Below are 12,902 nucleotides of genomic sequence, written 5' to 3' on the forward strand. Positions count from 1 at the left end.
CTGCTTGAGGAAAATGGTTGGACCAGGCAGCCTTCAGAGGTGTCTTCCCATCTCAGTCATTTTGATCTTGCAACGTTTACTTCAAGTAATTTACTCTCTTCTGTGTGTCCATCTGTTTGAGTAAAGGACACGAATGTCCTTTGTCTACCTGCGATCCCAGTTTGCCCGCAGCGTGTGGGATGACAGAGCAGGAGGCACCGCAGGCGCCCTGACAGGGCACAGGCGGCCGGGCGAGGCTCAGCTTCACGGGTGGGAGCGGCACAGCGGAGCGGGGCGGGCTGGGAGCGGGCAGCTGTGGCAGCAGCCCCCGGTGCACAAGGCCTGGTGCCTCCTGCCAGAATCCTTTCACAGCCGAAACCAAACGGGTTCGGGATGGCAGAGGCGGGCGGGCAGCACCTGCCCGCTCCCCCACCGCATGCCGCAGCCCTGCCCTCCTAGGGCGCACTGGCGGCGGGCGGTCCATGCCGAGGAGCGACCCACAAGAGCCAGAGCCGCCACCCCTCCGCCACCGCGGCCGGCGCTTATTCATCCTCCCCGGAACGCCCGCCGGGCGCCGCCGGCCGCGGCAGGTGGGGCAGGTCTGCGGCGCGGTGGTCGCTGGGACGCGTAGTTCCTTGGGGCGGGCGGCGGCGGCGCGAGGCGGCAGCGCGGACTACAAGCCCCAGGGCAGCCCGCGGGGGCCGCACCGCGCGCTGGGCGGTGGCGGCGGCGGCGGGAGGTGGTTCCCGGCAGTGCGGCCCCGCGGCTCTCGCCGCTCCCGGGGGCGGCGGAGCGGAAACCCGCCCCCAGCCGCCCGGCATCCAGCAGGGCGACGGCCGCGGCCAGGGCGAGAGGGATGCGCCTCGCCCTGTCCGACAGCGGCGAGCAGCGGCCGCCTTTAATTAGCCATTAGCCCGTCCCCAGTCCCCCCTCGGCAAGCACTATCCCATGAACGCCGACCCGCCGCTGGCAGCAGCGGCCGACGGCTTCTCCCGCGGTGCTGGCGTGCGGGTCGCTTAAGCCATGGGGAATGGGATGAACAAGGTAACCCCGCTCGTCGTTTTCGCCGTGAGCGAGTGCATGTGCGCGGGCCAGCGCAGCGGACCGGGGGTGGCTGTCCCTGCCCGCCTCGGGGCGGGAGGGCTGCCGCGGCGCCCCCGCCTTTGTCTCGCCCCTGCGCCGCGGACACCCGCTCCAGGAACAAAGGCCAGGGCAAGAGGGCTTTTCCCTTCGGTTTTGGGGGTCCCCCGCCTCGGGGAGAGGGCGGAGGGACGGAGACCGCGGCCGCGCCGCTCCCTCGGGGCGCGCCGCCCTCTCCTCCCCAGCGGGCCGGCGGGCGGGCGAGAGGGGGCCCTGGTTTCGGTGATGCGCCTGGGCTTCCCCTTCCCGGGCGAAGCGAGTTCCCGGCGATCGGCGAGGGCCGCCGTGCCCCCGGCGCCGGGCTTCAGTGCCCTCTCCGTGTCCCCCAGCCCCGGGGGCTGCCGTGGGGCAGAGCCGGCACTGACCCGCGGCAGGAGCGGGGCGTGGGGCTGTCAGCGAGCGCGGCGCTGAATCGTGTCACTTGGGCAAAGCTCGCTCCGCTCCCGAGGCGCGGAGCAGCCGCCGGACATGGGCTGTCGCTGAGGGGCTGGGCCCGCCCGGTGCCGGTGGGACAGGAAAGCGCCCGGCCCCAGTGGAGATCGCAGTGAGGAAGAGGAAGGAAGATGGATCTGTTTTGCAAAGGGTGTTGGCCTTTTGGCTATAGGGGGCTTATTGTACGCACCGATTCTCCTGGCATGTGATGGTGGTTACCTAGGGGCCACTATCTCCACCTCTGTTTAAAACCCAGGTTTGAAAGTGTGGTGGTAACTAGCCTTTATATATAGCTTACTATGAGGAACAGAAGTTGAGTCATCTCCTCTGTCTTACATCCTGCTTTGAGTGCTTTGGGAGTAGCTTTGCTGTGTGCGTGGCCTCTGACAAAGCAGAGGAGAACAGCTAGAAATAGCTCCTCACATATTGTCCCAGTCTGACATCCTTGCCCCTGAAAGTCAGATTGATGAACATCCAGAGTGCTTAGTGTGCCACCTGGAAGGGGAAGCCTTTCCATCCTATGGGTAGAGACACTGAAATAGAAACCTTCGGCAGGGAAAAGATCTGGCTGCTGAGGAATCGAGTTAGTGCGTAGGAGGTAGAACCTCCCTTGGTCCTTTTCTCAGTTTTTGCTTTCAAACTCTGGGAATAATGTTGTGATATTAGCCATTCACTGATAATAGCCTTCTTGAAATGGCCAGTTAGGAAGAAATACAGCTAGAGAAACTCCTTTTAGGCTTCTGGTGTATTTGTAGTATTTTTCTTGGAATGTTTGAAATTATCAGAACATTTAGAGGGACGCAATATGGGACACTTAAGTTGCAGTCTGGGGAGCAAAAAAAGTAAAACTAAAAGGAGAACTCTCAGCCCATTGAAGCTGCATTATATTTTACTGTGGTACTGTGTGGGTAGGAATTGGCAATCTGTGTCATTTTAATTCTTTTAAATGTTGCCCTGACATGTACCACCTGGTGCTTTCACTACTTGGATTTTTCTCCCCTTTCTTTTAGCTGTATCCAAGAAGTTGAGCTGTTCAGCAGTCTGGGAAGGGCTGGCTCCTTTAAGGAGGCTACAGTCATGTTGGGTACTGGTCATCAGGGTTTGTATTTGGAGGGGTCCCACATGTTGGTCTGGAACTTGCCACCTTCTGAATGTGGCCCCTGGATCATCTCTTCCTCCTGATCTTGTGAGTCAGCGAAGCTTAGAGGGGCAAGGGGAGGCATGGAGCCATCAGTGCAGATGGAGGTGGTATTTGCTTGTCTCAGTGTAGTCAGTCAATACAAATTGCCTTCATTTCCAGCTGAAGTGTCTTTCTTGTGGTAGAGCTGTATACGGATGGTAGGAAAAAAGAATCATCTCATTTGATGATGGATTATTTCATTTAAGGAGTCTCTTTGTACAGATGCCAAGGGAAGAGGATTAATGATGGCCTGGAATGGGTGTGGTAAGAAAGAGCTCCAGGGACTGCTGCAGCCTCTGGATGTTGATCCTTTCTCAATGGCATGGTCCCCTCTTTATCTTTCTGTCCCATTATACTGATGTATTTCATAGCAAATAGCAGTTGCACATGACTTGGTGTGGCCATTAGAGCGGTAGGGGCTGGAGGCCTGGCATTCTTTTTAGGTGGGGTTTGTCTTTCTTTGCTAATTTTCTCTGTAAAATTAGCCTGGCCTAGTTTCCTAGTTTTTTTTTTTTTTTTTCCTAAAGCCCATCCAAGCCTTCTGACATTTCCCAAATTAAACGGAAAGCATTTGTTCATGCATACCTTTTTTATTCTGTTCAGAGAAGGAGAATCAGCTTGTGAATGTGCATTGACCTGGCTAGTATTAATTTTCAGTACTTCACTTTTTTTTTCTTGTATTTTTAAGATGTATATTTTACAGAATGAGTAATGGGGTCTGACTTAGGAAATTGTCTCAGCAGTCTGATTTGTGTTCATGGTTAATGTCTAACTTTGACTTGTATTCAAAGTTCAAGTTGAAGTCTGTGGTTGAAATGTAGAAAGATGTTTTCCAGGAGCTGAAGTCTAGCGGCCGAGATGGTGACAAGATTTGACTATCTGTGAACAGGATCTTGGTGAAGGGCTCTTCCTGGCGTTTAGTTGTTGTTTAGTGCTGTTAAAGTTAACTGACAGTTATTCATGTAAACTCTTCAGAAGATTTGAGTATTATCTCTACAAAAACGGCAGATAAGCCCTGTTGTAGGAGTGGATTAATAAGAAATTTAAACCAGTGTGGCTAGTTATAGCTGAGGTAGCTCATTTTACGGAAGTCAGAGAAGTTGTGCCAGTTCATGTCAGCAGCAAATCCCCCTCCCTGATGTGTGCCACTCTCGTGTACTACTGGACAAAGGTAGGCTTGTCTTTTTTTGCAGTGCCTGGACATCTCTGAGAAAGCCCCATGGACTTCTCTGGAGTGCACATCAGTACTAACACAACCAAAAGCAGTGTTAGGCAAGGAGTTAGATGCTTTATTGTAAGCATTTGTTGATATAGGAAACAGCAGCAAAGTAGTCCTTCAAGCCATTTTCCAGAGAGGTGTATTGTCAGAGGGGACTGACAGAAGCATTAGCAACTACTGTCTGTCCCAGGGCTCGGTCTTGGTGCGAGGTGGAGAACGTGAGCTGCTTTCATGTCAGGTGCAAACTAGGGCAGACGTTGGTGTCCTTGTCCTTTGGTTGTGCATTTTTCTACATCGGTTACTTGGCCTATGGTCATTTTCTCAATGTTTCGGATCATATAAAGAGGCTACTGTTTTTATTCATATAGTGGTGATTGAGTAGTTCACAAAAACAACCACGTTATTTTTCTACTCTTCTGACTCCCACCCCTTCTCTCTCACACGCCCCTAGCTGCCATCAGCCTTCATTTTGCACAGCTCGGAGCTGCAGTTACTGAAGGCAGTGTGAGATGACACAGCTGAAAGTTCCCAGCCATAGCTGAGTGCTGAAGTATTAGTCAGCATGACATGAAGATTCACTTCTTTTCAGGTAGCTTTCACCCATAGTAATGTTTCTTGCTTCTAGAATGACTAGTACAAGAGGGATAACATCTGTCCTTGGTTGCACGGTGTCCTAATTACCTGTCTATTGTACAGCATTGCTTCCTGATGCACAAATGCAGACTTCTGGATTTTTCCTCCTTTGCTAACAAGAAACCTCATTTTTGCAACCCCCCAGTGTTTCTCACTATCTTTAATTTCTAATGTCAAAGCTTAATGACTGTGAATTGAAATGAGGCTTTTATTCTCTCTTGAGAATGCACATTTGATGCAGAAATAATGTCCTGGAGTCTGAAATGCTATAGTGTACAGCAGTAGTGGTGTGATGGAAGATTTGTGCTGCAGATAGGAAATACCAGACAGCTATTTTAAAATACCAGAAAGCTTTTAAATTTTTAAAATATTTTTATACTGAAGTTGAGGGAGCTCACTGGAGTGATCTCATTAGTGAAATCCATTCGTAACTTGAGTCCCTTCTGCTTTAGAACATGATTTTGTTTGCAGAATTTAGCCTCTTTGGCAGTGACTCTTGAATACTGTCCTATCTGGAACAACTACAGGCTTCTTTTTCCTAGCCTGGGATGCAGCATTAGAGCTGCGCTTCTAGCAGTGTCATCAAGAGTGCTTGAAATACTGAATTGTCCCTTGAAACCATGAGTCTTGTGCACATGGAAGGGGGCAGCAGGATGTTGTAAAGGTCCTTTGCCCTATAGGATACCCTGGCATTGGAAACTGCCCTGGGCATTTTTGCTGTCTTTGTAAGAATGTTGAATTTGTACAAATCAAGAGGGAAGGAAAAGGGAAAAAGCTGTGTGAGCTTATCTTTGCAAAATGTACAGGTGCCTGTTTGTACGAGACTAAACTGTTTTCTTGATGAACCAGTGCTGTCAATCAGCCCTTAATTTTCAAGCAAGGGTCTGCAAGCAACAAGGTACAGCAAGGGTCCTGGAGAAGCTGTCTTTTTGTATCAGGGGAAGAACTGAGCCCTGTGTTTACAGCTGGTGTGACACAGCAGGCAGAGAGTGATCGCCCAGCAAAGCCTAAAGGGAGGAATGTTTGCACAAACCAAAGCTGCAAGGAGTGCAAGAGGTGCTGCAGCCTTTCTGTTTCCCGCAAGGCTCAGTAAATAACAGCGAACATGATGCTTTGACCAGATGAAAGCCATGAAGTTAAGGCAGGTCAGAAGCTGTTTTACAGGCCCTTCTGCTGGCCCTGCTAACCTGTGCATGGTGGGCTGGGTTGCCTTTCAGCAGGAAGGCTGCAGTGAAACTGAGTCTGTGGCAATGATCCCTCATGAAAAGTCCTTCATGACTTTTGGGACTTCACGCTGCCGGATTGAGCTAAATGGGTGGAGTTTTCCCTTTAAATAGCTGTGCCTGAGAGGCTGTTGCTGCTGTTGTGGTGACACCAGGGTGTTGCTAAGGCTATAGGAAATTAGTGCTGATGTATCTGTATTGGTGGTATGCTATGCAGAGACTGAAGAAAAATGGATCATGTGGTTTCACCACCACAGTTCTGATCTCCTCGAAGGATGTGGGTGTGGGTCAGAGACTTCAGGTGGCAGAGAACAAAAATCTTGGCCAGCAGTTTGGTGTGCCTGGCAGTTTTTTGATGTCTGTACTGCTGTTCCCAAGTTTGGGAGGGTTATGAGAGGATAGGAGGGGGTAGCACTACAGTGTCACCTGCCTCTGTTTCTGTGCATGCACGTGCCCTCAAGCACATGCTGGTCCTTGGGCAGACCTTGAAACTCCCCAAATACCTGGTACTTGTTATGGAAAGAGACTGAAGTGAAGTTAAAGAATGTCCTGTAACTGACACCTGTGCAGGCGTGCGAGAGTGTGGGGTGAATGGGGAGGTCTGGGAGAGAAACATGCATTTCACAGACTTTCAGCAGTTCCCTTTCTATGTGAGCACACAAGTCACTGTTTGCAGTGATTTCCTCTAAGAGCTGCACAGTGCTGCAGCCCTGACTTGCACGGCTTTGCACTTCAAAAGCCTCGAAGGATGTCATTTTGCAGGGCTTTGTCCAGCTTCCTTAGCAACTCTAGGCAAATCACCTTTGCTGTGTGAAGTTTCATCATTAGTTCCATGAGGGTAGCTGTTACCCTGCTGCGGGGGGCAGGGGAGGGCTGTGTTGTGAGGCTGCTTTGTAATTTGTAAACTACATTTGCTGTCCTTGGAGAGCCTCCATTAAGTGGAAGAATCCCCACTATTAACAACCCCCATCTGCCAAGGAATGCTGTCAAAGCTCAGCATGCCTGGAACTATCTGGTTTGAGAAGGCTGCAAAAGTTGTCAGCATGTTTTAGATTGCATTTCACAATAGTCTGCTAAAGTAGTATGTTCCATCCTGTATGCAAATTGAACTTTGTCAAATTGTCTTACCACAAGATATCTATATTTGATACTATATTTCTTTCTCACAGATTCTCCCTGGCTTGTTCATTGGCAACTTTAAAGGTAAGATTAGTTTTATTACTATCTCTAGGATTACTTAGCAGGGATCTTGAGGTGTTGTTTTGCAGGCACTCAGAATTCTCTGGCATCTCTGTAGCTTTTTAACCCCATCTTGCTTCATGTCTGGATTCACCTGGTAGCACTTAAAGAAGAACTTGTTTGCTCTCTCATCTGTGTGCTGTGCTGTAAGTAGTTTGAGAAAAGTAAAATGAATACCATCTCCTTGGAGCATGCTTCAGCTGGAATTCCTAAACATTGGCCTGCCTTAAACAAGTCCCGTGCTTGGCAAGCAAGCCTGTGAGCCAGGCAGATTCTTTGTGAGGCTTATTACAAGTCCTCCTTATAAGTAAAGGCTTACTATACCTCCTGCTCATTGCTTTCATTATTTTGGTTATTTATAACAACTGCTAAAGAGTTCTGTTGTCACCGCCTGTGAGACTGATATGTCTGCTGGTTGCAGCCTGACCACTGATACTCACACTGTCTCTGTTGCAGATGTAAGTTTCTATGGATTTTTTTTTTTCCTTCATGCATGAGGTTTATTTTTTTGTGTACAAAAAAACAGACACATTTAGAAATCACAGGAAACCTTATACAGACATCCAAACAAATGGCCTGTTCTCAAAACACTCTCTTAACAGCAGTTCTGGCTGACTCTCCCTACTCAGAAATAAACCAGTTGTGCATGTGCGGTTGTTTTGATAGATGCAGACCCCATATTTCTTATGCTTGGGTAAAACAGCAAAGCAGGGCTCACAGGGGCTCCTGCAGTAGATATCCTGTCCTTCCTGGGCTGTCTGATACCACACCCAGTCTGTTAAGGCTGGCAACATCTACACTGGATTTAGATGGTGCTGCACCTTCTCTCTGCCTCATGCCCACTCTTCCCTCCATGTCTCCCCATCCCAAAACCTGTGAGTTCAGTGTTTTTTTGCCTGCTTTGCCTGCTTCTGGATCTGCTGACCCATACTATGGATCCAGTGCTTGCTGCCCCTTGGGACGTGGAGCTGATAACTTTGGAAGGCAGCCCGGAGGTACATGTGAGGCTAAAAGCTGCCTTTTGCCACACCATAAACACAATTGCAATGGCTACTGTGTGAGGGAGTTAATCGTGCCATGGTAAGGAAAATGAGAGGATAGAGGTGAATTCATGCTGATAATGAAAGCAGAAAAAAAGAAAAAATATAGGGGAAAAAAAGAAAATAAGGCCAAGAGGGTAGTTTTGAAAGCCGTTTGGATGGACCACTGCATGGTCTGATGACGAAATTAAAACTTGGTGACAGCCATGTTGCTTCCTCTTTTTGTTTTCTTTTTTCTTCCTGAAGTAATTCAGGCAAGGGGTGGAATTGGGAGGATGTTGGATAGTGGAGTCCTTCATGTTTCAGGTGGGGTGAGCAGGATGGGCCCTGGTAACGTGGCTCCCCATCTGTCCCTCTCACCATGGCCATCCCGCTGGTAAGTCCTTGCCCAGGAGAGTGAAACTCAGCGGGAGCATCTGTTTGCTGGTGCAGCTCTGTTTTCAGAGCAGGGGACTTGGCCAGGGTTGCAGAGTGAATCAGCATCTCTGCCCACGCCAGGCCTGTGGCCTCTCTCTCCCCGTGTGCCTTGGGAGCGGCCCTGGAATGGCAGGGCAGGTCACGCCCATGCGGAGAGCAGAGGCGTGCAGGTGCTGTGCATGGAAGTGTTTCTGGGAACCTCGTTGAAAAAGAGACAGAGGGTGTAATGCTTCTGCTTACCTCCGTAAAAGAGAGGAAAGAGTTGTCTTTAACCCCGGTGTTTGTTTCATGGAGTCTGTTTTTTAAATTAATTAAAAACACAAACAAAAATGTCAGTTTATTTACTGCTATGACCTTTGCTCATATCGCATTTAATCATTACATTCTACCCTCACAAGTACCTGTTATAATCTCAGATAAGCTACCATACCTGGTGAGGAAAAGATAGGTGTTAAAAGTACTTCACTGATAAAAGAGCGTGCTTTTACAATTGTTACCCTTTTCTGCATTCCTTGTCCTTCAACATCCCCTTGCCTCACTGCTTAGGAGCAGTTGCAGCAAGCTCTCTGTGCGGTGAAGTCATCCCATTTAGGAACAGGTTGTTGGTTAATTACTGGTGTATTTTTCTGGAGGAGTTTGATCCCGATGTTGTTGGGGCGTGTTCTGATTTATGAGACTTTTTTAAAAAGTGACTAGTGAACGTTGAGACTGCCAGGAAGGGGATCACTGACTGAGAAATACTCAGCAGCATGTGCAGTTGGGATTGGTCAGAGTATCCTGATTTGGGTAGCCAAAGTGACTAGCTACTCATAAAGGCAGGGGTTTACAAAGTTATTTCCTGTAATGCATTTTTGACCGGTCTCCCATTCTTCAGATTAAGACTGATAGCTTGAAATTGAATAAAGTTGCATCTTGTCAGTAAGAGGAGGAAACACTGAATCCCTGGTGTTGTGCATCTTGCCTAGACACTGGGCTGAGAATTCAAGGCACTGTCTGAGTCCCTGAGCTGGGGTGGAGAGGAGGCAGCTTCTCCTGAGGCTGAGTCAGGGGAATGTCTGTAAATCGCTCTGATCTGCCCTCTGGAGGATAGTCTTTCCCCAGTGGCTCCTCAGGGAGCCTGGGCATGCACAGTTTCCAGAGCTAAATCAAAGTACCATCCTACTCATGCTCCTGTCTTGCTGCTGCATGGGAGACCTCTGGGAACACTGGCAGGCTGGGAAAAGGCACAGTTCTTCCAGATGAGATCCTTTCTGCTGAGTGAGAGTAGGATGTTTGAGATGTTAAACACTAATTCTGGAGGATTGTTGTCTGGAGAAGGCATTCAGGAATTGCTCGGATTGGGGAATTATTATTCACCATTCAGCTATATTTCTGCTTTTAGACCTAGTAAACTTAAATACAGTCTATGATAGAGCAGTGCAAATTCTGCATTTGACTGGGAGATAAACAGAGGCCCAGAAACAGCTTGTGAAATGAACTTGTGGCAGAAATGGAGCTGAGCTGTGGAGCTGAGCTTGCTGCTTCTGCTTCATTTGGTGTTGCACAAACCTCTAAGCACATGGAGTTGAGAGGGGCTTTAATAATCACCTTAAGGGTCTTTAGGGTAGAAAGTTACATGTAGTGCTGATTATGGAAAGCACTGATGCATCTCCTGAAATCCCCCTAAGTCGACAGAACTTGAGTATGTCTCTGAAAACCTTTCCTGAATAAGCACAGATCTTGGCATGTGTTCAAGTGCTTTTTATCTTACAGGCTCTATAAGCATGATTCAGCTCATCAGTAGCACATGAAAAGTGTGGTATGCTCCTGAGAGGTTATATTTGAGATTGCACAGCTAGAGGGCAGAAAAATTCAAGAAGAACCATGGATGTCAATATAAAATACAAGACTGAGTCTGGTCTGAAAACCCAGAAGGAAACAGCACTTGGGATTTTTCTGTGAAAGTAAAGGAGTAGTTATTTCTTTGCAAATGGGAGAGGAGGGGGCTAAGAGGGAAAGATGAGGGAAAAGAAAGAGGAAGTTAGCTCTTCTTTCTGCCTCTGGTTTTAGAGAAAATTTGTTTTGTCGTTTGTACCTTACATATGAAATGCAGTCTTCTCAAAAGACGAGGAAATTATTGCGGGACAGCATGTCCACATGTCTTCTGCACTGGAAACCTGATGGCCCTTGAAAATCACCTGTGCTCACAACAAAAATGGTTGCTTTGTCCTTAAGGGATTGACAGGACCTGGTTCTCTGCACAAATGGAAAAATGAGAGATTCTTAATGGATGCTCAGTTTGCTTCCAAACCAAGAGGTGTGGCACTAGCAGAAACCAGAGGCTCAGGAGTGTTTCTACCTTGAATATTAAAGAGCTTGTGTTCTTCCTTGTTTGTAATCATTCAAGGTTTTTTCCATGGAATATTTGGGGGCTTTTTAATTTGAAGGGGAAAGCCACAATATTAGGTTTAATTTCCCCAAAGAGTCCAGTGTTGCTGTGGATGGTCTGGAGAGTCTTGGGGAAGTTTCTGCCTTTCTAAAGTCATTGCCTTACTAAGCGTATAAAAAGGCAATGCCCACCAAGTAGTTCTGCTGTGTTTCTAAAGTCAGTTAATTCCTATTCTCATCTGCTTAGTATTTTTTTTTTAAGTTCTGTTTCCTAAGGCTTTATATCAGGTACAGGATGGAGATACCATTTCCTTTTTCAGCTTCACCTTTTGAAGGAAGACTATTGGTACTCTATTAAACAGAGTACTGACCTCTTTTCCCCACCTTTCTTGTTCCCCAAAAAGCACCTTCTGAGAGGATTGGACAAAATATATTTTAGAACAAAATATGAAGTGGAGACAGGAGAGGTGGAGTTTTTGTTCATGTACACAGTTTGTGTGTGTCTGTAACTGCACATAGCTGGAACAAAGCTCTCCTGATGGAAAACCACTCTCAGTAATAGCTCTGAGTGCTCTGAACCACCACACAGGATGTTCTTTAGGTGGCTGTCTCTCTATCTGTCTCTCTCCAAAGCAGAAGAGAAAGCGTAGACAAAAATTTCTTTATATAATAAAACCAAAAAAAATCTGATGATGATGAAATTGTCTCTATGCATCTGCAGGTTGAGACTTAATATTGTTGTACTTGCTGGGCTGACTTGCCTTCTCTGAGAGGAAGTCCTTATCCCTCACCTTGCATTTCTGTGGAGGCACTAAAATAGTGATGTGAGAGAGGATGGTTGTAGGTACATTTGAGACTTCACCAGTGTAGTATTGGAGTTGTTCAGTCATTGATGTGCCCTAGCTGCAGTGGTTGGAGCTGTGTCTCTCTTTTGCTGACAGCGATGGAAGAACACTGCACTAGTGGTTTGCTCCCCAGCCACACAGTAAGGCTTCCCAGGGCTGCAGGGAGACAAAGTCTGAGGCCCCGGTCCCATTTTGGTGACTTTGGCATTGCTTTTGTATATAAGTGTTTGCAGCTCTCTGCGTGAGTAGAGGTTAAGCTTGGAGTCATCGTATGAAACTGAGGGAAAAAAGGTTAAATGTGGGAGGGAAAGAGGAAGACTTCCCCAGTGTGAATTGTGTAATTTTGTGTGAAGTGAGAATTTCCCAAAGGCTTTACTCAAAAGTCCACATCTGCATTAGCTGAGAAGCACTTTGGTGTATGAAACAGAATGTTAGGTAAGCTGTTGTTGAAGAATAATACTGCATTTGAGGCACCCTTTAGAGGATGTACAGGAGGGGGCTCTGCTAGGTAGGTTTAATCAATAACATTTGAAAACAGGGTGTTTTTTACTGTGATTTTAGAATGTGAGCTTGGATGTGCTTGTACAACATTGTGTTACAGCAAAGAAATTAGAATTGCTATGGTGGTGGTGGTTCTTTACGTTTTTGGTGGTTCTTCACATAACCTCTAAATTTTTTTTTTTTTTTTTGTTATTATGGTATGAGACTGTGAGGGACAGGATATCTTATTTGTACTGCTGTTTAAATAACCTTTTCTGTAGTATCTGTAGAGACTTAAGGCAGGTGCTGGGGAACCAGGGGAATTTCCCCTTTGTAATCTGTTTGAAGTTTAGATCCAGATAGTAGCTGGGAAGCTTTTTCTCCTCTGCTTTAGTGAACTGAGTGCTTATTTCCCAAATATATTAAGGACTTGCTGGCTACCCTGTAATGTAGGTCTGGGATGCCATTTCCAGCTTGTTTCTAGGAATATCTGAAATCTCAGTGTATAGTTTTGATTTGCTGAAATTCCTTTAGCCTGAGTCTCTGTTAAGGTATTTCACTCTTTTTGAGTTATACTATGTCCATTAGGCCTTTCAAACTAGTTGAAAGCAGTCAGCATTTAATTTGGATTATATCTTCTTTTAAAGCAGTTTGCCTTGTATGGCAAGACATTTCTTACCATGTTGGTCACATTGATATTTAGAGATT

General features: G+C 47.2%; 1 protein-coding gene across 3 annotated transcripts in view; it reads left to right on the forward strand.

Annotated features, from left to right (window-relative positions):
• Nucleotides 1–213: 213 nt before the first annotated feature.
• Nucleotides 214–12,902, forward strand: part of DUSP22 (dual specificity phosphatase 22) — a 43,925-nt gene continuing 31,236 nt past the window's right edge. Inside the window, exons 1-2 of one of the 3 annotated variants that reach the window (XM_041413107.1) lie at nt 214–569; nt 6,976–7,009. In XM_041413107.1, coding sequence (XP_041269041.1) covers nt 462–569; nt 6,976–7,009 — 142 coding nt within the window. In that variant the 5' untranslated portion in view covers nt 214–461. Of the gene's footprint in view, nt 570–682; nt 1,024–3,715; nt 3,903–6,975; nt 7,010–12,902 lie in introns of those variants that run through there. The other 2 variants (XM_041413109.1, XM_041413108.1) reach the window with 2 other exon arrangements.

The sequence above is a fragment of the Onychostruthus taczanowskii genome, unplaced genomic scaffold (assembly GCF_017590055.1).
Source record: "Onychostruthus taczanowskii isolate IOZ18803 unplaced genomic scaffold, ASM1759005v1 scaffold40, whole genome shotgun sequence".
In the NCBI taxonomy this organism is placed as follows: domain Eukaryota; kingdom Metazoa; phylum Chordata; class Aves; order Passeriformes; family Passeridae; genus Onychostruthus; species Onychostruthus taczanowskii.